Genomic DNA, 27,672 nt, shown 5'->3' with positions numbered 1-27,672 from the left:
TTTATTCATGGGACCAGGCATATTCTTCTTCTTCTTCTTTTGGCTGCTCTTGTTAGGAGTTGCCACAACGGATTGTCTATTTCCATATCTTGCTCTGTCACACCCATCACCTGCATGTCCTCTCTCACCACATCCATAAACCTTCTCTTAGGCCTTCCTCTTTGCCTCTTGCCTGGTAGCTCTATTCTTAACATCCTTTTCCCAATATACTCAGCATCTCCCCTCTGCACATGTCCAAACCAACGCAATCTCGCCTCTCTGACTTTGTTTCCCAACTGTCCAAGCTGAGCTGACCCTACTGATTTGCAATTTTTCTGCATGAGTAGTTTTTGAGGTACGTCATTTATTTAAATATTAGCCAAGGTACCTGTTAACCACCTTAGCATTAGACCCAAGCGAGCTGTAAAAACAGTGCTAAAAGTGTTAGTCCAGAGTTTCACTTGGGCAACGGTATAGATGCTTATCACGTACGAACCAAGGTTTACTCGGGCTGTAAATGTGCCAACAGCATTAGTGCCAAGTGTTACTTGGGCAATGGTATAGGCATGTCTTGCATAAGCATCAGGCCCAAGCATTACCTGGACAATGTTGTAGACATGTCTTCTTCTAGTCTCATAGAAGTTTCTTGAAAGAAACGCCTCTCATCAGCAGTGATAACAAAGTAAATCTCTCTTCAGGCAATGAAGTTGAAACAGTCAGTGAAACCAAAAGTGATTCTGAGAATCTGAAAGTGACACTTGAGTCACTCGCACATGTGCAGTCTGCTGTTCATGATATTGATATTATTATTTGTTTCATTATTATTATTTGTATCATTATACTTTCTACACATATTTTGCATGTTTTACAGCAGAAAGAGGCGATTTAATAAAATGTAATTTTTCAAACCAAAAAAAAAAAACGCTTTTTGTGTTTTTCTGAGAAAAAAAATGTAAAGCTAAGAAAGTTAATAAGTAAATATTTGCTATCTCTTGTCCTACATGTTCTTCCAGCGCCTTTCCTCTCTATTCGAGTGTGTATGAATGTCTCTTCACCGGCGCTCTCTCTCTCTAGTGCATTCCCGTAAAGTCTGCTTCTCTGACTCCGCCATTGTTTTCAAGGCACCTTTCTCGCCTCCTGTCCAGTTTTGTACTTCTCATCTTTGAAGGTCACTCTTTCAGCGTGCACACACGCAAACAAATGTCTAAGTAAAGATAGCTGACTGCTTGTTTGTTATTAAGAATAACTTAACTGTATATTGCTGTAATACTCCACTAAAGCTGGATGAAATGAAATGTAAAAAAAGCTTTTTTGGATCGTCGATAATGGGCTTGAACTACAAACTGGCATGAATATTGTAAAACAGCCTTGGTACAACTAGGAATTTAACATGTGGAAATGCCAGCATTTTTCCAGCACCTTTTTACTTCAGAAGATTGATAGAAAGTCATGCACTCCAATCACAATGGAAAGTCATACAAGACCAATGAAATAGAGTTGCAGACTTCCTGAACTTCAGGTCCTTTGCACGACAAGTGGCAGTGTGGCCATGCAACACAGCTGATTTGCTGAGATGAATCCAGCTGCAGACCTCCGCAGCTCCGTGATTCAGTAGGTCTGCTGGCCAGACAATTATACTCCAGGTTTTTGTCACTTGGTTTACTTGAGGGGGCGGCACGGTGGCGCAGTGGTAGCGCTGCTGCCTCGCAGTTAGGAGACCCGGGTTCGCTTCCCGGGTCCTCCCTGCGTGGAGTTTGCATGTTCTCCCCGTGTCTGCGTGGGTTTCCTCCGGGCACTCCGGTTTCCTCCCACGGTCCAAAGACATGCAGGTTAGGTGGATTGGTGATTCTAAATTGGCCCTAGTGTGTGCTTGGTGTGTGGGTGTGTTTGTGTGTGTCCTGCGGTGGGTTGGCACCCTGCCCAGGATTGGTTCCCTGCCTTGTGCCCTGTGTTGGCTGGGATTGGCTCCAGCAGACCCCCGTGACCCTGTGTTCGGATTCAGCGGGTTGGAAAATGGATGGATGGGTGGATGGATGGTTTACTTGAGTCAGATAACCCTGTGCCAACCCTAATCTTAACCATTGTCCAACGAGGTATTATCACTGACATATAATATTAAGCAACAATCTCCTTGATGGAGTTGCGCTCTGGAGGACCGCAGGTAGTGTCTACTGGATGTGGCATAGCTGTCAGAAAAAAAACCATGAAGACATCTGGTGGCAGTGAAGCACATCGCACAGGCCAACTGATCAGCACAACAAAGGTGACAGAACCCACGGAGTGACCGGCGGTGCTGTGTTTCATGAGAAGCTGAAGAACAACCTTTTCTTGGGGACTGGAGGTCTGAGCATTTCCCAGTGTGCTAGAACTGTTACTAGGTGAAACATTGAATATTTCTGGAAACTAAAGTAATTCAATTCTTCCATCAAATAATGTATTTCCTCAACATACTTAATCAAAATTCAGGATTATAGGGAGCCACAGCCTATACAAGCAGAACTGGGCATTAAGCAGGACCAAGTCCTCAGTATGCCACCAATCCACACTTACTCTCACACTCACACTCAATTATGCCAGTGTATATCAATACAAATCACCAATTCTGTTCCAAATAAATAAAATAAACAACCTTTAAGAAAAATCCAAATGAGGTACTGGGCCAGCTTAGCTATTAGTTAAACAAACAGGCTTGATGGACTGAAGGGTCTCCTCTCGTTTATCAAATTTCTTATGTTCTTATGGTACTAATTGGAATAACACAAGTCATTCATATAAGTATTCATTTCTCCAGTGGCTCGTCCTCTGTAGGTAGCGCAGAAAGAAATTATACAAATGATATACAGCATTCAAACTAGTTTATTGAACTGGCAGTCCAACAAAAAGCATTGTGCAATAAAACATGCTGTACTAGAGGGATCGATAACCTGAGCACATATAACAGGAAGGACTGCAGGACCACACATTACTCAGACGGCAGGCCATTATTCAAATAATTCAGAACAATCTATTACTTTACCAACATATAACCTTGGGTTAAATATTTTGACACTTTTTCTGTGCAGGTATTAAACTCCAATAAGTCAGAGTTTTCTGTACGTGACCTGCTTATGATGATCCTAAGGCTTTTTGAACTTTTTGAAAATGTGAGTAACCAGCAGAGAAGGTCTATGAAGTTGTAAGGCAGACCGTTCTGTCAATCAGTGTGATTAGTGAGTACAATGAGACTGAAATGGGGTTTGGCTGTTTATTAGCAGGATTTTGTTACATTATTAGCATATCTTTTTTCTAGTCTGATTTATATAGTAAACACAAATTAAGAGCTCATTAAAAACTATACAAGCATCAGATGCATTCATCTGAAACGACATATTACTATTAGGATCATTCTGCCAAAATGCTGATGCTGAAATCCTGTTATGCCTTCTCTTAGCAAGAACACTTCTACAATGTCAACACTGAATATTAAATGCCACTAAACAGGTATCCTTGAACAGATATTAAAAAACAATGAGGAATGCATTATGCCTACTTCAGACAAGGAGCTAAAGCTATAAAGCAATAGTAGGTACATTAATATAAAAGTCATTACACGCGTGCCCTTGTGGTGCATCAGCAACATCTATTTATGTAGTGTAGACCCGAGTTCTTTACACGTAGTAAAAGAAAAATGAAAGTTATAAGAAAGTAAAATGGCAGAATTCTTTAGTTTGTAAGTCTCTTACGGTTAAAAGAATAAAAGTTGGTGGTTGATCTGATAATATATGCTGTGGTTAGATGGCAAGAGAAGAGAAAAAGAATAAAAATTTCAACTGACATGGCTGATTAAGAAGAGCTTCTAGGGGTCTGAAAGCCAAAAGACCAGCCAGTCCTGTTCTAGGTAGTCTACAATACTTAATTTGATTAATCAATTCAATAATAAAAAAGAATCAAAATATAGCATGGCTGAATTGTACAATACATGACACCATAATGGTCATGCAATAAAGAAGGCTGCACACTGGAAACAGCATGTAAACTTTAATCATTCAAAAGAACAGCCCCATTAGAGAGTACAGCTCAAGTACTCAATCACCACTGAAAACTTACTGGATTTGACTTTCATTTCACCCTTTAAACTCTGACAAGCCATCTAACAACCTGAAAATCTCTTAAAGAAAGAAGTGACTTGATCTCTGCAACTTGCGATTGACCAGCCGTCTGAATGGACGCAGTGTGGACTGATGTGTTTCTAAACACATTTTGTCCAGTAATCGGTGGAAGTGAACATGACGCACAGTTCAGTAAGTGTTTTTGTCTATATTTCAAATTCCTCCACTTCACCACTCCTACTTTAACTCTCTTCACACACACACCTTGTGTAAGCCCAGTGGCTTAATACATTCAAACCCCAAATTACAAGAGAGATATTCAAATGGCAAGGAAAACAAGGAGCACCTCGTTGTGCTTCAAATGGTCAAGTAAATGAGCCATCTACTTCAGTAACCAGGTGTACAGTGTCAGTCAAGGTAGGCCCAGAGATACTACATACTGCATACATACAGTGCGGGTAGAAGAAAATAACACTTTACAACACATTATGCCAAAACACTATAGTGGTGTATGTGACAGACACACCAATAACTTTCTTTCATGGTTGGCATCTGTCCACCATAATAACATTGGTGAATTAATCCATCTTGAACTACAGTAGATAGGGAAAAAAATGAATTATTTGACCACCTATTCCACAAAGTGTTAGGGGTACGTCACTCTAATGAAGAGGCTTGTAAAGAAGACATTTTCTGCCATTGACAGCTTCAATTGTCTCTTGAGATGCACAAAATAGTCCAACAATAGCATGACAATACTTTTTTTTTTTTTACTGGCCTCAATGATATCACTGGCAGCCCAAAGGGGACTGGGAAACTGCTACCTGTGGATGCTAAAAGGGTTCAAAACCTAGATGACTGCATCGTCTATGACCCACCATATTAATAACAGTGATATAACAGCCTCAAAATGTAGGAGCTTAGTACCTAATTGAGTTATTGGTGAAATGAAAATGCAGTGAAGATTGATATGAGTGACACAGAGAGAGGTTGGGAGTATCCACTGATTCAGCATGCTGTGCAGTCATACAATGCGTGACAAGTGAATAGGTATATGAAAATTAAATAATAATAAATACCCGGTGTGGTAAGGTGGCACAGTGGGCAGTACTACTGGTTCACAAATCCAGCATCCCAGATTGAAATCCCATGTCTGGATATTGTTTGTGTGGACTTTGCATGGTCTCTCTGTGTCTGTGTAGCCCAAAACAAGTGCAGGTTGTGTCAACTGGCAATTTCAAACCGGCCCCAGTGTAAATGTTCCCTGAGATGGAATCCTATGCTGTCCAGGGCTATCTCCTTGTCTTAGCCTAATTGCTGCCCGGATGGGCTCTGCCCCCCCCAAATTGGATGAAGCCAGTCTGTTTTGTGTTATGCTACACATGCCTAATTACTTTATACAGCAGGTATTTTGCTTACAGAGCTTAATTATGTACTTTGTACACATGACAATAAATTTGAGTTGACTTGAGTTATTTAATATACCTAGCCATCTGTTTGTAGGCCTCTTCTGCCACTGCAAAGACATGGGGGTCCATATCCCCCATATTCTGTCCACTGTAAGCATAGATGACATCTTCTCCATAGATGGGCACTTGCTCATATGGGTTAATGGCAACAAGTACAATTCCTACAGAAAAAAATAGAAAGAAAAAAAAAGTTCAGCAGTGATAAAAAGTAATCAAATAAAAACATTCACACGTTTAACTAGCAAAAAATGGACATCTTAATAACAAGGAAAAGTTTTATTTTGGATTTTAAAAAGTTCATCAATCTCAAAAGATTTCTAACCAGTTTAAGTTTGTGGTGTCTAGAGCTGGCAGCACTAAGAGAAGGGCACACACTAGCCAGTTCATCATAGGGTGCTTCCCTCACGCATACCCACCGACACACACATACACACACAAATATGCACCGAGTATACTTAAATTCAAGAGGGAAATTTGGCATTCTGCGTCATTAAGTGCTGCAGTCACACAGACACAGCATCCTACGCTTAGTCTGATACCTGATCCCTGTCTTCTTGAAGTTCTTCTGTTTCAGTAGACATTAAATGAAGTTAAATGGTTACTCTAAATTGGTCCTATGTGTGTTACATATTGGGACATCCTGTTACTCTATTTTGGGTCTTTGGATGGCTTTAACTTCAGGGGGATAGTAATGCATGAGGGTTTTGCATTAATAATTTAGCTATGAACCAGTGGAAATTCTTTTATCATTAAACTGTTAGAGGATCACGTTGACATTATTAGCTTCTGCATTTTGTGCCTTGTTTCATTGTTGCTAGTTACTGCCTAATAACAGATGCTCAGCTTTGGACCTCTACACAGCATTCAGGGCAGTGAAGGTTTTGGTGATAGTACATCATTTGTTTAATGGCTCCTGGCAATTCTCATTTGACTCTATTTACTGTATGAATGAGTGCTTTGGTTTTTTGAACAATGGCTTCTCTGTTTCTTTTCATAGTGACTCTTGTTATACTTTCTAAATTTCACAGGAAAATGTGTGGGACCAGATGGAGTTCTTAAAGCTTGCGCTATCCAACTTTGTCATGTCTTCTATCACCTGTTCAGTCTATTACTAAGGATCCAGAAAGTGCCACTGCTGCGGAAAACATTCTGCGTTGGTCAAGAAAGAAGGCATCTAATGACTGCAGACATGTGGCCCTTACATTTCTCATCACAAAGATCCTTGAGAGGACTTTGTCCTGGACTATAGAAGTCTTCCTGTGAAGGACATTTTGGACCCACTGCAGTTCGCCTATCAAATGTTGGAGATGAATACACAATTATATGCCTGTTCCACAATGCTTATTTCCATTTAGACATTACTAGCCAACCCGCGGCGTACCATACGCCGCATAATCAGGCCGCTTTTTAAATGATTTTTAAGCACAGGGAAAAAATTAACATTTGAAAAATCCGGAGGAGAGGGGAAGGATGCCCATTACGCCCCATCCGTCATGCTAGTCTGCTGATTTGTCGTTCAGTAACTTGTGAGTAGTGATGGGCGGGGTGAAGCCTTGAGAAGCACCAACACGTTTGAAGCAATTGTGTCGGAAATCGAATAGAAGCTTCGAAGCATTTGACACTCACCTGTCACGTGACACCTTCTGGCCATTTTCATTAACGTTACAGAAACTTATGATACACTTCAATGACGTCTGTTAAAAGTCGTATTGCTTTTATTTTTTCGTAGCTACAGACTGACAACGAAGAGAAGGGTTTGTCAGTAGCTTCTAGTGTCTGATGTCTAAAAAATATAAATATAACTAATGCCGACAGGCAGAATGCACTATACGATAGCAAGAGTTAAACAAAATAAGACGCCTCACCTCATGCATTCCCGGCTCTTTCAATTAGTATTTACTTTTGCACTGTATCATTATAATCGCTCCTGTTATTAGTATTATAATTAACCCTGATCTTTTCTTGAGATCACATTTAATAGCCTTAAATGTTTTGTTTGGTCTGTCTTAATTAAAACGGAGTAGACAGAAAATAAAGGTTTATCCCTGTACTTTGCCATGATATAGGTAAGCACATTTGAGAAAGAAAATGTGAAATCCTTAAATCACAGATGTTATTATTCGATCAAGTATTAAAATCTGCAGTGCTTCGAAAGCTCGACACAGTGTCGAAACCTTAGTATAGAACGGCCCATCACTACCTGTGAGTCACGTAGAGTTTTCATTGTTGTTTGCGATTCTGGCCGCTTTTCGCGTACTGAGTTGTTCGGGAGTCACAGTTGAGAAACAGTTTTTTAATGTCTTTTAAGCACAGGGGAAAAAATGAACATGTGGCCCGGTGCATTGTTTAACTGCCTTGTGGCGGTGTAGTAGTACGGCTGCTTTGCAGTAAGGAGACAGTGGAAGATTGTGGGTTCACTTCCCAGTTCGTCCCTGTGTGGATAGCAAATTATCCGCGACAAACAAACTGTTTTACACGCTGCAAACCAATCCGCGCCGCTTTTTCAATGTTTTTTAATCCTTCGAGTTGCTAATTAACTAACTAACACCCACTCACTCAGCTTGTGTGAAAAAAATGCGCCCGTTCTTTCATCATTTTGTTGCAGCCTATCAAAGACTTGGTGATCATGTTTTGTAGACTCAATATATATTGGCTTTTCACTCAGCGCGAGGGCGTGCATTCATCTCGGATTATTACATCTTGCTAGACTAATCTGCTACACGGCTACGTTTGAAAAACCGACTTATCCCGGATGAGTTTCACCGGCATTAATGATTAGGAATCTGGTTAGAACAAAACCCTGCAGCCACAGGGGTTCACCAGGACCGAGTTTGGCAAACACTGCTGAACACAGACGAAACCGACTCAGGTGAGGAGTAGGGGCGGGCAAAGTAGTTGGAGCTATTGATTATTTAGTGTTGTTTGCCTGGGTGTCTGATCTGCTCAACAGGATTATAAATAAAAGGAAAACAATGTGAAGGCAATGTCACAGGTGATCCTGTGGTATAGCGGGTCCACAGCTCCCCTTCAAAAGCCCATTTTTAAATAAATAATCATCGCACTCACAGTGTTGACTCGTGCTTCGGGCATTTCTCCCCTGTGCAGTGTGTGAGTGAGTGAGAAGAGAGAGAGAAAGCCGGTACGTTACAGTGAGCGAGAGCAGGCTCGAAGGCAATGTGTTCCTGTGGTATAGCCTGTCCATAGCTCACATTGAAAAGGCCATTTTTAATCAGGCGACTGACAGTAGTGGAGTCAGGCACAGAGAAGGTCAGCTGCAGAGAGAGCGTCTCGACTGTTGCAGGGCCTGAAGCAGGTGAGACGCTAATGAAAAAGAGGCACAGGGCTTATTGGTTTTTAAAGACTGCTTCCTTCATTGTGTTTTAACTTCAGTTTTAAAGGATTGCGCGGCTCTCTCTTGCGCTGCCTGTGTGTGCCTCTGTCTTTCTGTGGCGCTGCCTCTGTGTGTGTGCGTGGCTCTCTCTCACACGCTGCCTGTGTATGCTTCTGTCTCTCTCTGGCGTTGCCTCTGTGTGTGTGTGTGTGTGTGTGTGTGTGTGTGTGTGTGCGCGCGGCTCTGTGTCTTGCGCTGCCTCTGTGTGAACCAAGATTCCACTGAGGTTGACTAATGAAAAGTCAACGTAGCTCAGAGCTGCAAGTGGAATGTGGCACAGACAAACAGAAATGACGGCATGTTTTTCGAGGCGTCGCGTCCGAGTTGGTGGGCGTGACTGTGATTTTTTCGTCGCATCCAATGGTCTAAGAGTTGGTGGGCGTGGCTCCTTCCTGCGTGCGCCATTGGCGTCTTACTTGTCGGCGGTTTAGTGAATCCACGCCCCTTCCGGCGTGCTTTCCATGGTCGGCTACTTGTCTCCTGGCTTAGTGAATTATATAATCCACACCCCTACCGGCGTGCTTTCCATGGTCGGCTACTTGTCTCCACGCCCCTTCCGGCGTGCTTTCCATGGTCGGCTACTTGTCTCCTGGCTTAGTGAATTATATATATAGATGTTTTTTTGATTTCTTTGGTGCCTTCAGTACCATACAGCCATTCCAGTTAAGGGTAAGCTCAGAGATATGCAGGAGGATGAGCCGATGGTGTCCTGGATAATGGACTGTCTGTCAGGCAGACCGCAGTTTGTGAGACTAAGGACTGTGTGAGCAACACTGGAGCACTGCAAGGAACAGACCTGTCTGCTTTTCTTTTCACTCTGTTACACCTCACACTACAAATAAAACAGCAGGTTATTTTTCACTAATGGGGTGTATTGACAACTGGGATGAGAAAGAGTACTGGGATAGATGAAGAACTTTTGTTTCTTGTTGCAAAGAGAATTTTCTGCATCTTAACAACTTATCAAACTGGTGATCAACTTTCAAAGGGCCTCTATGCCCACTCACTGTTCGAGGTGTGGATGTGGTTGTGGTGCCCGGCTACAAGTACTTAGGGGTCCCACATCAGTAACAGGCTGGACTTCTCTAGTAACAAAAACGAACTATATAAGGAAGCCTGGAACACAAGTCATTTTTCTTAGAAGACTGTGCTCCCATAATGTAAGACGTTACATCCTTTAAATGTTCTACAAAACTGTGATAACCACTGCGATTTTATATGCTGTGGAATGCTGGTCCAGTAACATCTCTTCACGAGAGGACCACCAAACCAACAAGCCAATCAAGAAGACAGACTCAGTTAGGTTACACATTCTGGACCTGCTGGAGGTAGGAGTGGAAGAGAGAATGGAGACAAAACTGATGGCCATTATGAACAATGCTGCACATCACCTCTAATACACCAGCATTGGGGGCTTTTAGGCAACAAATTATTCATCAGACGTGTGTTAAGAAAACACAACTGGGGCTCATTCATATCTATCTAACTTTATAACACCTCTGAGAGTGTTACTGCACTTTGATACTTTTAGCTAAGTCAGAGGTTTTCTTTATTTTTAGCAATGCTTGTGTTTATTTGTTAGAATAGTATGTATTTATTTATTTTTTTCAGCTTTTGTTAAAAGGCAGGCTGTCCCCTTGGGGCAGCTAAATAAAGTAAGTACGATTTGTTTTCTTATCTATCTATCTATCTATCTATCTATCTATCTATCTATCTATCTATCTATCTATCTATCTATCTATCTATCCATCTATCTATCCATCCATCCATCCATCCATCCATCCATCCACTCCTGTGGTTAGCCACATGCATAGCAGCCAATTCAGGAGGGATGGCTGAAACTAAAGAAAGCAGGTGGGTGGCGTCCATACTGCAGTCCAGCAGATCATCACTGGATACTAGCAACTGGCGTAATAAGTGTGAGTGAGTGGGCTCTGCAAAGAGCTGGAATCCATCTGTTTGTTCCTGCCTTCTGTTTAACTCTTTCAGGGCTGATGTTGACTTTTATCGAAATTCAGGGGGAGAGGACAGTAATCGGGTGTTAACTGTGACAAAAATCTCTCTTACGTTTTAGTTTGACTCTCTTTACTAGAAGAAAAGTTAAGTAGCTTTGCTGATTTAACCTCGATTTCCTGTGCGTGCATCAGTAGCGAACAGCAAACAACCTCTAAAATGGCATCGACATCTGAGACTAAAGTGAATGTGCAAATTAAAATACTCCACGGACGTTTTATGTATTTATCGCTGAACTGGACTCTGACTTGTCGGACTTAGAATTTGATGTAAATGATTTGGAGATGGAGATCAAAAACGAAAGTGAGGTATCAGCATCGGCTGATCAGTCCCCAGCTGATTGTGGTGCTGAACATATCTGTGTAGTTGATATGCCTACAGCAGCGTTCACCTGGGAGGACCACCACATATGATGACAAGAGGTACAAACCATATTGCGTCCCGCTGCGACTGCCACTACTGCCCACTTGCTGTGTGAAGACCGCTAGGCAGCCGGCCTACCATGCATTCCTGCTGGCCATTGAGGCAGTCCTGCACAACCACTGCTGCCTGAGATGCCGAACATGCACCAACAGCAGCTACAGCACGTAGTAACAGATGTTTCATGTTGATTTATGTGTGAAACCATTGCTTTGTGTGCCTTTCAGAAAACTGAGTTTTTTGGAAAAAATATTCAGCCCTCAAAGAGTTAATGCTGCCAATTTAAGCTGTGGCCTCCATGATCCTAAACTGGATTAAGACACTTGAGATTGTTAGGTAATATACAGTACATCAAAGGCTTTTAATGTACAGGATAACAGAACACAACAGCATTAATGTTGAATGACATGATTCTGGTTGAACAGAAATGAACATTTTCATTGATCTTGCCTGTTTTATGCAGGGTGAAGCACAATGCTGTAATAATGCATATTTCAATGTCTAATAACAAATGCCAGGCTCTCAGAGTTGAGTACACTTTCTTTGTAACTTGCACATAATACAACTAAGTAACAGAGGTCTGTTGCAAACCAATAATTTTACTATTACTTCTTCTTCTTTCTCTTCATCTTTTCCTATTTCTATGTGGGGTCAATAAGCTTGATCAACCTTCTCCACACAGCTCAGCTCTGCATCTCCTCCCCAGTCAGACCCTTTTCATTCACATCTTCTTTTACTTTATCCATCCACCTCTGCTTCAGCCTCCCTTTACTTTCTCTTCCCCGCTCTTCAATTCCCATCACTCTTTCCCTCTCATTTTCATTGTCTCTTCTCATCACATGTCCATACCATTTCAATCTCCTTTCCTGTACTTTCTCAGATATCTCTCCCACTTTTGTTGTACCTCTGATGGTCTCATTTCTTATTCTGTCCTTTTTGTAACTCCACAAATCCATCTCAACAGTGTCACTTCTGCCACATCCTACTTCTCCTCCTGCTCTCCCTTTACTTCCCATGTCACCAATTCTGGTCTTACTACAGTCTTAATACTTTACCTTTAATCTTCACCTTAATTCTTCAATGACACAATACTCTTGATAGCTTCTTCCAATTGTTCCATCCACCCTGTGCTCTATGAGTTATCTCTGTATCTAGTTTCCCATCTTGGGCTACCACTGATCCTAGATATTTCAATTTCTCCATTTCTTTCAGTAGCTCTCCCTGCAGGCTAACGTCTGAATCCTGATCATCATTAAACCTTAAATATTCTGTCTTCTCCCTATTTATCTTCAACCCTCTATCTTCCTCAGAGTGATACACATATTTTGTTTTCTGACTTTTTCTTCTTTATATTAAAATAAAGATTTTACTTCTCATTCAAAAGCTACTAATAATTTTGTGAAGTAGAAATAAAATAATTCTGAAATGATACACCAGAAGTACACATATCAAAATGACATGGTGTAACAGTGTGTCACTTTCACAGATAAACTAAAAAGTCAGTACAGAAATTGGATAGGAATCTGGAGCTGAGACGTGCTAACATATAGGACCGGTCAAATTGACTATATTTGCCAAGATAGTTCTGGGTCAGACCACAAGAGTATTTTTTTTACCTTAGCATTAGGAGTCATGACAGAGAAGGATGGACCAATCAGCAGTAGCTGGTTTATTAGATGCGGAGGCATCGCTGTCGGCAGACTTTATAAACTGATTTGATCATTTATCACTCAAAATATTAGCAAGAAACCTCAACACTGGCGAACAGACCACACACAAAACAGTTGTGTTTTCAGCACTCTCAGCGTTGCTGCTTTGGCCATTTAGTAGTAAATAAATTACATTATCCTTAGAGAACAAAAATAATCCAATAAAGATGGTTTTTTTTCCCCATAATACATAAGAGCAATGCTACACAAAAGATTGACCATCCAGACAAGTTCAGCTTTGCACTGTTAACGTTTCACTTATTTGAAATATAATGCATTCCTTTCAAACTACAAAGAACAAACGCAATTAAATGGCAGCAATTGGATTGCTTCTATCCAAATTAGATGAAACAGGAATTCAGCACCTGCTGCACAGTCACTTCATTATACTCACATGCCCTGACCTGTCACAACTCCATTCAAAGCCAAGTTAGTCCTTTACCCAAAATAAATGGAACTGAGGAGAGTGAAGGCAGAAAGTGCATGAACATTTTTTATTTAACATGCTTCTTAAGATTTTTGTCAGTTTCTTTGATTTATTTTGTAGCTAACAGGCAAGTTTAATTAATGCATTTTACTAAAATTCTGAATCTGGTTATTCTGACATATTTTTCTAAGAGTGCAGATCAACAGCATTGAGTACAAGGCAGGACCCAAACGAGGGTCCGTCACAAGGTGCACCATTACGCTTTGTCCTAGCTAAGCAACTTATACTGCATGGTTCAGGGATGTGGGAAGAAAACTGGATAACATGAGGAAAAACCATACAGAAAAAAGGAGAACCTTTAAACTTCACACAGAGTTCAGGAGCAGCTTTGGGATTCTGGAGCTCCCAATGTGTTTCTTGCCATAGTGTTAACGAGAAGGAGGAGGAGGACGCTGGGAGTATGCACCACACCACCCAGGACGTCGCAATTGCAGGCTAAGGGCCTTGCTTAGGGGCCTGATGGAGTGGAATCACTTCTGGCATTTATGGGATTTGAACCGGCGATCCCACATTGGGACCCGAGTGCAGCCGTACAAGGGTGACACCTCAGCACCACACTACAGCGAATGGAATGGAACAGTGTGAGGTTTTTTTTCAAAGTGGCTCGAGTGCCAGTCCTGTCACCAACCCCCAAATTTTCCCTTGCAGGTTGGAGGACCAGCTTGTGGGAGTGGATGGAGGTTAACGCCATACCCAGAATGGAGCATTTGCAGGTCAAGGGCCTTGTTCAAGGGCCCAATGGAGTGGAATCACTTCTGGCATTTACAGGATTCAAAGTGGCAACCTTCTTATTGCTGGCGCAGATCTCTAGCCTCACAGTGTGTTAAGGGTTGCTCATAATACTGTCACTAGTCTGGGAGAGAGAAGCAAGGAAGAATTTCATTGTATGGTGTACACGCATGACAGTAAATCTGAAGTTACTTCTGCATTTTCTGAATTTCATTAAAGGTAGGTTTGGTATTTTTAAGTTGAAATTATTTATTCACTATCATGGTATAAATTAATTTTACACATGAAATTGGGTTCTGAAGTGAAGCATATTTTATACATTTTAAAAAATAACTAGTCTGTTCTTGCATTTTATAATGCAGCTAAGGGGTACTGGGGTCCCAAAGTTTAAAAAAAAAAAGCCTTAAAGCTTTCCAAATATGTCTACTTCGAGTGAGCAAAGGTGTTTGATTGAAGAAAATTTGAGTTCCACGTTTCTGGGGAATGCTTGTGCCAACCAAAATTAACAGGACATAATGCGTTTTTCAAAGGTTCTTGGTACTATACTATTTTCTCAAGGCACACTTGCTTGTTTGCCCATGTGACCGTTGTGGGTGGAGTTATGACAATCTATAGTCTGCTTATATTCTACATTTGATTCTGCAATTCCGTTTTGTTCTGCCATGGCTTGTAACAACAGACAGATGCACTTGAATTATATGATTACTATCTATGCTACCTGTTTAAGATGGATTAATTTCTAAGTAATCAACGTAGAACTCAGCATTAACATTTGCAGTCCACCACATAATGCATATGCCTCTGTTTTATGCAGTTTGGTACGCCATCTTTTGGAAGGACAGAGACATAGCAATTGGACAGACGCACAAACACTTATCCTTCTATTAAGACTGACTAGCTGTGCTACCCATAAGAGGTGGGTTGAAATCTAAATAATCAACATAGACCTCAGTGTCAAATTTTGCAGTGCACCATCTGTTGGAATGTATTTTATAATTCATGAAGTAATAAAATGAATTACATTTTTCATTCCAACAGATGGTGCATCACAAACCTTTGTAGTAATAAGATGAGACAGAGAGAGGTTGGGAGCATGCAATGATAGTGTGTTGTCGAATTCTCCACATGACGAACCCCTTGGAGTGGGACCTGAGTTCAGTGGGTGACATCTTAGCACCACACTGGAACAGTGTGAGGTTTATTTTTTTTTTTTTTATGGTGGTTGGAGTGCCAATCTTGCCACCAATCCCCAAGGTTTCCCTGCAAATTGGAGGTCCTGCTTGTAGAGCTTGATGCAGATTAACATCATACCCAGGACGAAAACCTTGCTCAAGAGCCCAACAGAGTAGAGTCACTTCTGGCATTTACGGGATTCGAACTGGCCAACTTCTGATTGATGTCACAGATCCCTAGCCTCAGAGCCACCACTCCACCCTATAAGATGCATTGCTACAAATGTTTGTGACGTGCCATCTGTTGGAATGACAAATTCAATGCCTCTAAAATATGCCATTTGGTATGGAATTCAGAAAAGCTGTATTAATGCTTGTGATGTAACATTTATTGGAATGGCAAATGCAATGTATTTTATTACTACAAATGTTGAACAAACATGATTAGTTCCTTGTCAGTGGCAAAGGATCTACACTTGTTCCCCACATTGAACAAGAGAGGTGAAACAGGTATAGCAAGTAAAATTTCCTTTAAATGTGTTAATATTAAAGATTTCATTGTTTTAATGCATTGCTTTATCCTCTTGTGCATTTACTTCTGCTTTTGGCTGACTGAAGGCACAACCTTGAATTGGACAAAAGATGGAAGGATGGATTAAGTGAAACTTCTTGCTTAATGCTTTGAGTACTGAGAAAAGCACTATATAAATGTAATGAATTATTATTATTATTATAATGCATTTACTTGAAGTTCAGTTTTTACAATGCAGCTATTTTTCACTATAATCTGATACTACAGCAGAAATTAACTTCATTACCACAACACTGTAAATTATCCCTAGTTTTAATTCAAAATCCCATTTCCCTTTAAAAGCAGAGAGGTTTGCCAAAATCAATCATTACGAAATTATGTAAAAAATGCTGCATATTTGATTTTTCACTTGTAAGAAAGTTCAATGTACTGTCGCAGCAGTCAACGATTGTACACTCTTAATTGAAGAAAAAAAAATCTGAGCAGTAATTGAAAACTGAAATGAATGACAGCTAAACAATCATTTATATATCTAGCTCAGGATCACTGGCAGTTACAGTGTATCCCGGCAGCACTGGGAAGAAGGCAGAGTCCAACTTTAAGCAGGACACGCTCACAGATATTGGGGCAGGAACACGTGAACACAGAATGTTTAGGACCTGTTTTTACTCCATTAGTGGTAAATAGATATAACATAGTATTCTTAAATCTGCTTAATCCAATTCCCAGTGTTGGGTGACAGAAAGCTAATCCAGTAGCTATGGGCACAAGAGTATGAAATAGCTAAGCAAAGGGTGCCAGTCCATCGCAGGACTCTCCTACACACCCAGTGACATTCACATTCAGAGAGGGGTATTTTGAAGTCACCAATAAACCTGACCAGCACACATTTGGGAATGTGAGAGAAGAACCTATACAAACTCCAAATCAACAATGAGCAGCTAGCAGAACTGAATCAAGAATCTACATAGCAGAAGCGCTAAGGATTGAAATACATAAAACTAAACAAGTAATAAAAAATATACATATACAGTGCTTAGATTCTTGAAATAAACTGTGGAGAGCAGTTTTGTGTATGGCCTTTAAGGCACAAAACTTTCTTTCCCCAAAGTGATTTAAATTCTGTAGTCAAGCTATAGCTTTGCAAAACAAACACTGTCACATATGTCTTTAAAAAATAAGAGAAGGTACAGATCTAAAACACGCCATGGCATACTGTATGTCTGGAACAAAAGAATCAGATTGGCATCTGCTCAGTAGTATTGTAAGTTACAGTGGAACCTCAGTTCACGAACATCCCTGAACACGTACAAATCGGGTTACGACCAAAAAGTTTGCCAAACTTTTGCATCTGTTCATGTCCACACACTTGGGTGACGAACAAGCCAGTTTCCCATCCGGTTCGTACGCGCAGATGATGTTTGCACGTGTTCAGTCTCTCCCTGTGCATTCACTGTGAACTCTTTGTGCTCTATTTCGTTTCCCTTCCAGTTCGTACGCGACGGTGATTTATACACGTGTTCAGTCTCTCCCTGAGCAGTACATTGTTCTCGGTCAGACGTGCATCGCGTAGAGGGACTTTACCTCAAAACTGTAATCTCCTCTCCACCCAGATCCTCCTCACTTCCTTCATGCCAGAACTCAACTCATGCAAGGTTAGTTTTTGTATATATTAAGGATTTTTCAAATGTTAATTTTGTTTTCCCTGTGCTTAAAACTCATTAGTTCGTAAGGCTATTAGCGTGAACTCCTGCAATGTTACTTTCTTGGTTGTTTATGGTTGGTTATTAATAAAGTATGGATTTGTTCAAATGTTCCTTTTTTTCCCTGTGCTTAAAACTCATATAAAAAAAAAAAAAAAAAGTGTTTACAGCGATCGGTTCGTAAGGTTGTAACATGAACTCTTGCAATGTTAGTTTTCTCTGTTCAAGGTTTTCACAGTGTTATTCAATGTTTTTACATTTAGTTTACCATTACACTGTGTATTCTGTGGTATAATTAACTATTTTTGTGCTTAAAAATCTTTAAAAAAATATATTTACATTTAGCTCGTACGGTCTGGAATGGATTAATTGTATTTACATACAATCCTATGGGATGAAATTGGTTTGGGTCATGACCAAATCGGTTTGCGACCAGAGTTTTGGAACGAATTACGGTTGTGACTCGAGGTTCCACTTGTATGTTGTACTGCAAGATGGATCAACACTAACACAAAAACAGTTAAAGATGTTTCTTGAGTATTTCAGAACTATTATTAAAGTTCAAATACTAACATTACCTGTCATACAATTCTCCATCTATTTATACCCCATATCTGCTTAGTCCATTACATAGTCTGTCTCGGCAGCATCAGGTGGAAAGCATTAGCAAGTGCTCAATGGGACACCAGGCCATCTCAGGGTAGCTTCAGGGAACACACATACACACCGTCATTCAGTGCCATTTAACCATTCCAAATTAAGTTAAAATAAAAAAAAAACTTTGGAGTTTGACACAAAAAGCCCCAAACAGACATGGACAGAAAGTCCATACACCACAGGGTAGGAATTAAACCATTTCACCTTAGTGGCAGCACCTGAACCACCAAGTATCTTGGATCAGAATCCCATGGATGGTCTCCTCCTGTGTAGAGTTTGCATGTTTGTCTACTGTTTGTCTCCAGGTACTCCAGTTTTTCTTCCACATTTCGTAGAAGTGGGTGTTACATAATTCATCAATTTTAAAATTGGCCCACTGGTGAATTTGCCCCATGAGTGGCTCCTGCATTTGACTGGCTCCCTATCAAGAGTTGGTTCTGGCCTTATTCCTGGTGTTGCCAGGAAAGGCTTTGACCTCCCACAGACATGAACTGGAAAAGAGTGGGTCAGAAATATTATGATACAGTTCATCTGACAATTTTGTATTTCTTCAAATAAACCCCACATACAGTATGACTGAAGAGTTTTTTTACATTCACATTTTATGTATTTATTCAAGCAGCATCAATTTTTTAAAGAAACTGTACAAGTAGTGCCATGAAAAACTATTCTTTAAAATATTCTTGTCTGCTTGAATTTTAAGTAACATGTACATTATCACTGACAATCTATGGTATAATATTTAAAAACTAGTAATGGCACACTGCACGGAATACACTTGACTTCAGTATTCATAGTTTTCATCCTCTTTCTCTGTATGTTTAACATTTGTTTGCTCAGAGATTGATGCGCTTGCTGCTTCCTGAGCAGCTCTTCTTTTCTCCACCCCAGCGGCCCGCTTCTTCTCTTCTTTCGTCGCCATCTTTTCGCGTTAAAACTGATTAAGTCAGTGTTTGTGTTGCGATTACTTAGTACATTTTCCTTAATTTTTCACTTAAGCTGGCACTTAAGTCTTCAATCTGCCTCAAGAATGATTTAAGATACAAAGAGGTAGGGGTATTGACGGCGAAGGTGGTAGGGATGAGAACGACGCCCGTACGCATATGCTGCACAGCCACTGCCGTGAGTTGATACTACAAAAAAATACAATAAAAATAAAAAGTGAAATAACCTTGGAGGTCAATCATCAGCCTGAAAGCAAATATTAGTCTTCATAAAACTTGCACTACATCAGTAAAGTGTTTATTTATCTCTGCAATGTGACAGACTAACACAACTTTACTTTGGAGGGGTCTGCGGTGGCTTAAATGAGACATATTTGTCTTAATTTTCCATATTTAGTATAAGACCTGTGAATCCTTTATATTAACAAGTAATTTTACTATCATGTCAAAATGTCACACAGCAGAGAGATGATCAGCCTCTCTACTGATGTTTAATAAGTGTTACAAAGTCCAAAAGTAGAGTAAATGAGTAATAGGTGCATTTTTGCAGTACATAAAGTGTTACTAAATCTTTTTGGTTTAACTGGTGTTTCTTTTCACAGGCCAAGCTCAAAACTCTTTGATTGCCCAATGTAAATTTTCCTTAAGGAGACGAAACGTGATAACCATTGAATAGCATTTTCCAAAAGTCTTGTTAGTTTTGAGCTTTGTACTGGTCCTTTTTGCCTGACACCACTTGTAAAAACAAAGCCGGTTATACTTCCTTAGAAGGCTGGCTTCCTTCAACATCTGCAATAAGATGCTGCAGATGTTCTATCAAACAGTTGTGGCGAGCGCCCTCTTCTACGCAGTGGTGTGCTGGGGAGGCAGCATTAAGAGGAAAGACGCCTCACGCCTGGACAAACTGGTGAGGAAGGCAAGCTCTATTGTTGGCATGGAGCTGGACAGTTTAACATCTGTGGCAGAGCGACGGGCGCTCAGCAGGCTCCTATCAATTATGGAGAATCCACTGCATCCACTTAATAGTATCATCTCCAGACAGAAGAGCAGCTTCAGCGACAGACTGCTGTCACTGTCCTGCTCCACAGACAGATTGAGGAGATCGTTCCTCCCCCAAACTATGCGACTCTTTAATTCCACCAGGGGGGGTAAACGTTAATATTTAACATTATACATAGTTATTGTCTGTTTTTTTCACCTGTATTATTATCATTCTTTAATTTAATATTATTTATTGTATCAGTATGCTGCTGCTGAAGAATGTGAATTTCCCATTGGGATTAATAAAGTATCTATCTATCTATCTATCTATCTATCTATCTATCTATCTATCTATCTATCTATCTATCTATCTATCTATCTATCTATCTATCTATCTATCTATCTATCTATCTAATTTAGAGTTATATTACATTTTCAAATTTAGTCATACTTTAACTCTCAAGCAGTTTATTATACCTGAGTTTCTGTCATTAATATACATTAGGAAGAGCGGCGAGGAAGCGATACATATAAATAAGCTGAAGTCGGTAGGGCTGCTCTCCTTGCAATCTTAAGGAGATTGCAATTCCATTGATAAACCCAGTGTCTGCCATTTTCAGAGTTTCTGGAGTCGGTGCAGTATCCACTAAATAAGTACTGTGGAGTAGATTACCTAAGGAACAGTTGTCCACTGTCCTAATTGCTGTGCCAAAGGATTAAGAGTAATCCAGATAAAAGCAAAGTCACAGTAGCTTCCCTTTGCACAGATTTTACTGTATATAATGTATAAGGAACAAATACAATGAATCACATAAATTTGGCAGACGTGACCAGTTGCTTCAGCAGATGGGTGACATAATGAGGCTTCAAGTGCAGGGGACCAAAGACAGTCAGTTTGATTGACAGCTCATCCAGACAGTTATTCATGGAAAACACAGAAAGATTAACCCAGTTTCAGAAAGATTACCCTACATACTGGATATTTTAATCTGGGCTATTTACTGTTTTTATCATTTAGGACTGCATTTACTTTTATAGGCGGATAATAATAGTAAGATATAAATAAAAGAAAAAAAATTAAAAGTCTAAACTTCTCCAGGAGTTGCTAAAATTTGTTTTGTGACTGCCTGATGTAGACTGCATTTTGCCATTGGTTACTTTAGTTTTTGTTCATATACATTTTTAAACTGTTGTTACATCTGTTGAATTTCCCAAGTTTGCTCAAGTTTAATTTTATTGTCACATGTTAATAGTACTGTGATAATATTGTGTGGTGGATGGCCGGCTTCATATTCCGGCCCTCACCCCCAGGCGGAGCTCTCCCGACAGTGTGGACGGGCCCCGAATTCCAGCAGGGCCTCATGGATTATGTAGTTTTTATGCACAGCCCTGCTGGATACCTTGGGGACCACCAGGAGTCGCTGTAAGGGGGCTCTTGGACTCTTATATGTCCTATAACCCGGAAGTGCATCATAATCCCACGACAGGAAGAAACAACGTGCTCCCGGGTTGAAGATAAGGACTGTTTACCCTGACCCGAAAGGAATAAGGACTTGTGGGTAATGGAACAGAAACACCTCCAGGTCAGGGGGTATAAAGGACTCTGGGAAAGCCCAGACATTGAGCTGAGCTGGGAGGTAGGGTGGCGAAGTGTCTGGGAGAGGAGGAGTGATTATTATTGTGCTTTATTATTGGTTTATATGAGTAGTGTGGAGTGGAGGGTGCTTTGTACACGTGATTGCAAAATAAAAGAGACTTGGACTTTTACCTGGTGTTTGGAGTGGTACCTGAGGGTTCAAGAGGTGGATCAGAACCTCAACTGCTACAATTGCTTAAGCACACATGTAAGACTAACAACAAAACTGTGGTTTTATTAAGTGTGAAGGGTTCTGTACAGGTTTTTACGACATCATTTCAATTGACAAATGTGTTTTTTAGCTGTTTTATTCATTGCGTTGGCCCAGGTTGGCTCCAAATCCTTCGGCAGTTTAAACTCAGAACTGTCAATGTCACAGACCAAGGATGAGCTGTGTGACAAATAAGGACGCACATAGGCAAGAGGTAGGTATAAAGTCCTTGGTGCTTTTATTCCACAAAAATCCAATAAGTATAAAAGGTGCAGCGTTCTTCATAAATAAAAAAATAATCCCAGATAAACACAAGTGAATTTGAGGGTTAAAAGTCTCAAATAAATGATCAATAATTTTTTTTTTAAATGGAGTTAAAATCACAGGCAGTTCCTTTTTTTAAAACAGTCACGAGCCTTAATGCACCTCTCTAAAATCCGTCATCTCCTCCCACACGCTGACAGGTGCAGTCAACCTTTTAAACCCCTCCTGTCCCTAGGAGTTTGTGGGGTCCCAGAGAAAGTAGAAAATACAACTGGAAGTAATCGCACACTCACGTGGAAGTGTGATTAGCCCCAATCACCCATTAAACATCCCAGGGCTACATTAGCATGAGCTCCATCATTTTTATTTATTTAAAAAATCTCACATCGCCACAAACCCCACTATACCACATTTACCCATATAGAAAAAAGATCAAGAGATATCCTACCAATGGGCAGCAGTGGCCTGTAAATGAGTCACTTATAGGAGAGGAGGCAACACAGCCATCTTGAAGCCTTCAAGTGGATTCACCTAGATTCTGAGCCAATGAGTCCACCTGCGAGCTGTCAAATTATACAAAATACTCGAATACTCCTATTAAAAATAAGTGAATATTCAAATATACATGATTTCTGCTACATATACGTTTATACCTAACCAGCTGTGTAAGCCCGTGCTGGAAAAAGCCTGGGGTCCTAGAAACTATTGAAATCGTCAGAAACAAAACTGAAATGTAGAGCTGTCAGGTAATTGAAAAGAACTACTCTGGGCGTCTCTCTCCTAGGAGGATTCGTTTTGTTGACGTGCTCGCATTGCTTCTGCATTATCGGCGGGAGGAAAAATAAAAGCAATTCCATTTTGCCGATGTTTGCGGTTAAGCGACTCTGTCTTTCTTCTGAGGTTTCATTTTGATGACGTGTGACCCCGCTTCTGTTATTAGCGACTAAGCGAGTTTCTGTTTCCCTGACTCTACCTCTCACTTCCGGGCCGGACAGACACACACACTTCCACATGTAGACGTTTATATATAAGACAAGCTGTGATACTCATCAAAGATGAGTCATAATCTAAGTAACCAATGTAGACCTCAGCATTAATGTTTGTCATGCACTGTGCAATGCATATGTCTCTGTGTTATGCCATTTGGCATGGGATTTGTAAAAGCAATGTTAAAGTTTGTGATGCGCCATCTATTGGAATGATAAATGCAATGCAGTTTATTACTAAAAATGTTTATAATGCATCACCTTTTGGAATGACAGAGACATAGCAACCAGATGGACACACAGACCCTTATATTAAGGCGGACTTGCCTTTGTATGATTCATTATTATTATTATTGATTGTTTTTCTTCAAGGTGCACCTACAAAGCATGCAGCACTTATGACTCAAGCAATGACACATCAATCACCTACTAAACAAGACCCTTCAGAAAAATGGGATTCTCAGTACATGGAGAGTCACACAATCAAAGCGAAAAGAGGAACCAGGACACTTCACTTGCCTTTAATACACATATGAAACCTGCACAGAATCACTCCTGATTAAACACGTTAAACACACTCATTACTTTAGTCCTCTGCAATCTGCCCGTTCATCCACCCCTCCGTTCCGGCAAGTGCCTTTCTGGTCTTCGGGTTCAAAAGTCATGACATCAGTGCCCATCTGTGTTTTATGTAAGTCGAGGCGCACTGAGTCTATATGCGTTTCACAAAACAAGTTACCGAATTTACAACATTGCTTTTTAAAGATCTTCAAGTAGTTCCACCTCATTACATTTTTTATTTGGCAAACACTTTCTTTAACAGCATCTTAAAAATGTGCTGCTAAGTTGAAACCTAATACATATAGCAAAATTTTAAAAGAAATCGCAAGCAGTGTAGTTTATAGTTAAAAAAAACCAAAAACTTGTGGAAGGTAAATGAAGCGTGCACAGCGGCCTGTTTGTAGAGCAGGGTGGCAGTTGAGTGCACGGTGAGGGGGTCAGTCTAACAATAACATGCATTACAAAATTAAATGGGATTTTTACTAAAATTTTTCCCCTTTACAGAACCAGCAAAAACATAATATATGTAACATTAATGCTTATTTTTCATTACAACTTTGTTTTCAAGAATTACAGTATGTGTCAAGCCAGCAGTCTTCAAAAGACATTTGTTAGTTGAGGTAGCTAAGTATGCTTTCCTAACACTGAAAATTGCTCTGTAAAATTGTGATTTTAAACCTAATATAATAATAAAAGGAAAATCAGAAATAAATTAATTAATTAAAATAAATTATGTTTAATGGGAAACTTCCCAGGAGTGGAGATGCAGGTTGATCTAAATCAGAAGCTAGTTTTTCTGGCAGAAATTATTACATCTAGTCTTAGGCTGGACCTGATCTTGTGGTCAGCCTTGCAGAATTCCTTGTTCATCGTGGAGTTAACGGTGCCTTTGGAGGCAGCATCTGAGGAGGCATATGAATGCAAATATGCAGACATAGCAGCTGCGGCAGAACAATGCGACTGGAGTACCCGGGTGCTCCCGGCAGAGTTAGGGTGTAGAGGGTTTGTAGTAGGTAATTGGGAGCCCGGGATTCCCAGACGTTTCCCATTCCTGCATTCCCGGGAATGAAACTGCTGGAATTCCCGGCTGAACGGGAATGGCCAAGCTCGCATATATAGCGTGTAAAAATTGATCAAGAAATAACAGAGTTATAGTTGAAAATAATCAAGGTGGCGCCATTGCTGCAGCTTGCACTTCATCAGACAACAGCTTTGAACAGCAACTTGAAATTGCAATGCGTCAGTCTGCTGCATCCGCATTATCTGTGCCAAGAAACTTGCCATTACAGAATGATGACAAGAAACTGGATGCATCAGTAAAAGCTGAAATGGCGGTGTTTCAGAGCAACGGCAAGCGCAGGCATTGTTTAGAACAAGTGTATCAATATCTGATGACTGTGCCGCCTACTTCAGTGGAGTCAGAGCGTGCTTTCTCAGCGGCTGGCGTACTTCTGCACGAAGGAGCACTCTCGTCTGGACGACCGCATGCTCGACACGTTGTGCTTTCTACGCTCTTATTACCGCAACTAAAGATACATGTACTTATATGACAGCATGAACTGCTTGTAGTTAAGGTTAGTCTTTTATTGGTGTCAACATATTGCAGTAGTTTTATTAAAAATAAGTGTCGCTCGCTCTAAAACCATTCACATGTGAGCTGTCCGTGCACTGTGTCATTCCCGGGAATGCCATGCAGGATTCCCGAATTCCCAAGAATGGATAAACCCGTCCGGGAATGGATTCACTAGTTTGTAGCCACATCAATAATCAGGCCATCAAGATACTTTCAGAAGCTGATGAACAAAGCAGCAACAGGATTTGGCTGAAGAGAAAGGATCCCAACTGGGCTGTAAAATGACAAGCAAGGGGTAAAAGCAGAGGGAAGAGCACCTGGTACACCAGGTCACACTGTTGAACCCTATGGAGGTGTTGTGGGTCTATCAACGAAACACCAATGAAGCAGGGTGCCCACCTGATGATGCCAACAAAGCGATTACCCTACACCCATACAAGACATCAAGAAAGTGCCAAATATTGGGATTGTAATATCAAGTCCCATGAGTTTGACTGAAAGGACGCCTGATTTTATTTGGTATGATGAGTGCTTAAAGGATTTAATATGAAACAACAGCAAATCAGGGATTTCAGGTTCAAGACTGAAATAGAAACAATATTTTTAGGGAGCTGAAGAAGTGTTTAAAACCTGTTGTTAGTACACCCATTAACAAAAAACTAGAGCATAGCAGTAGAAAACTCTGTTTCATAAATGACAAAACAAACTAACAATTGAAAATGATAAAAACGCTGATCATGGAAGTGATGTGCAAAACACAGGCAAGATACCGAAGTATTGCATCATAGCATGTCTGGAGTAACATAATGCCAAAAGTAATGCGAGGTAAAATAAAGGACTATTCTTTTACAATCAACTGTCAGCATTTGCGTTTGAATAAGATGTTTGTCTTATAAATTCAAACTAGCAAAATACCCGCGCTTCGCAGCGGAGAAGTAGTGTGTTAAAGAGGTTATGAAAAAAAAAGGAAACATTTTAAAAATAACGTAACATGATTGTCAATGTAATTGTGTTGTCATTGTTATAACTGTTGCTGTCTTTTATATATATATATATTATATATATAATATACACACACACATAAACATTTATATACATATACATATATATACATATCTACATATACACATCTACATATATATACACACATACATAAACACACACATAAGACTTACTGACTGAAACGGGCTTTCATTGACAATCATGTTACGTTATTTTTAAAATGTTTCCTTTTTTTTTCATAACCTCTTTAACACACTACTTCTCCGCTGCGAAGCGCGGGTATTTTGCTAGTATATATATATATATATATATATATATATATATATATATATATATATATATATATATATATATATATATATATACATATACACACATACATGCAGTTTTAATAACACAGAAATCAATATAAACATTAACATCATTATCATATGAGAATATGAAGTAATATATAAGAAGCACTTTTCATATAAATATAAATTATTAAACAGTAAAATCTTCTTCTGTAATTTGCTACCGTGGCAATTTGTGTGTCTGTCCAGGATTTTAAATGACCTGTAGCTCGCAAACCGTTTCACCTATACACTTGAAATGTGGTACACATATAGTACGTCACGTCTACTATCCGCTTTATGGGTGATGATTGTTTTACTCTTTTTATCTTTATTTTATTTTATTGTAGAATCAACTCCTATCTGCGCACAGCAGGGCAGCCGTGGGCGGATGCGTATGGTGTATTCACTCCATGTTATCGTGCATTGCGCTGTCAGTGGTATTTTGATAAAAGAATTTGAACAACATATAAGAAGCATATAAATTATTAAACAGTAAAACATTAACATTTAAGAAGTAAAGTTACATTAAGTACTACTGCAGTGCCTTCGGGTATACCTCATTTTTTGTTTGCCCATTACATGCTTAAATGTATACATTTTTTGGTGCACCTACCCGAGAACACGCGACATATAACCGAGCGTGGGAGAAGCATGGATTTTAAACACGCGTTGAGTTGATCTGCTGGTCTCCCTCGTGGAATAACTGGTAATGTTTGACTAAAATCTACAGCGAGTAAAACGACATTACCTCCTATTTTTTTTTTTTTACGATCTCTGAGATCTTGCTTTTTTCGGTTCAAGGCTTCATAAGCTCTTTTATGTTGTATGGT

The 27,672-nt window shown here is 40.0% G+C and overlaps 1 protein-coding gene across 2 annotated transcripts in view; it reads right to left on the bottom strand.

Annotated features, from left to right (window-relative positions):
• myo5b (myosin VB) overlaps window positions 1-27,672 on the bottom strand; it is a 502,861-nt gene that overhangs the window by 206,944 nt on the left and 268,245 nt on the right. For both annotated transcript variants that reach the window (XM_051928010.1, XM_051928011.1), the window contains exon 4: window positions 5,553-5,697. In XM_051928010.1, coding sequence (XP_051783970.1) covers window positions 5,553-5,697 — 145 coding nt within the window. The remainder of the gene's footprint in view (window positions 1-5,552; window positions 5,698-27,672) is intronic.

The sequence above is a fragment of the Erpetoichthys calabaricus genome, chromosome 5, assembly GCF_900747795.2.
Source record: "Erpetoichthys calabaricus chromosome 5, fErpCal1.3, whole genome shotgun sequence".
Classification (NCBI taxonomy): domain Eukaryota; kingdom Metazoa; phylum Chordata; class Cladistia; order Polypteriformes; family Polypteridae; genus Erpetoichthys; species Erpetoichthys calabaricus.
This window is presented reverse-complemented; position numbering and strand designations above follow the sequence as displayed.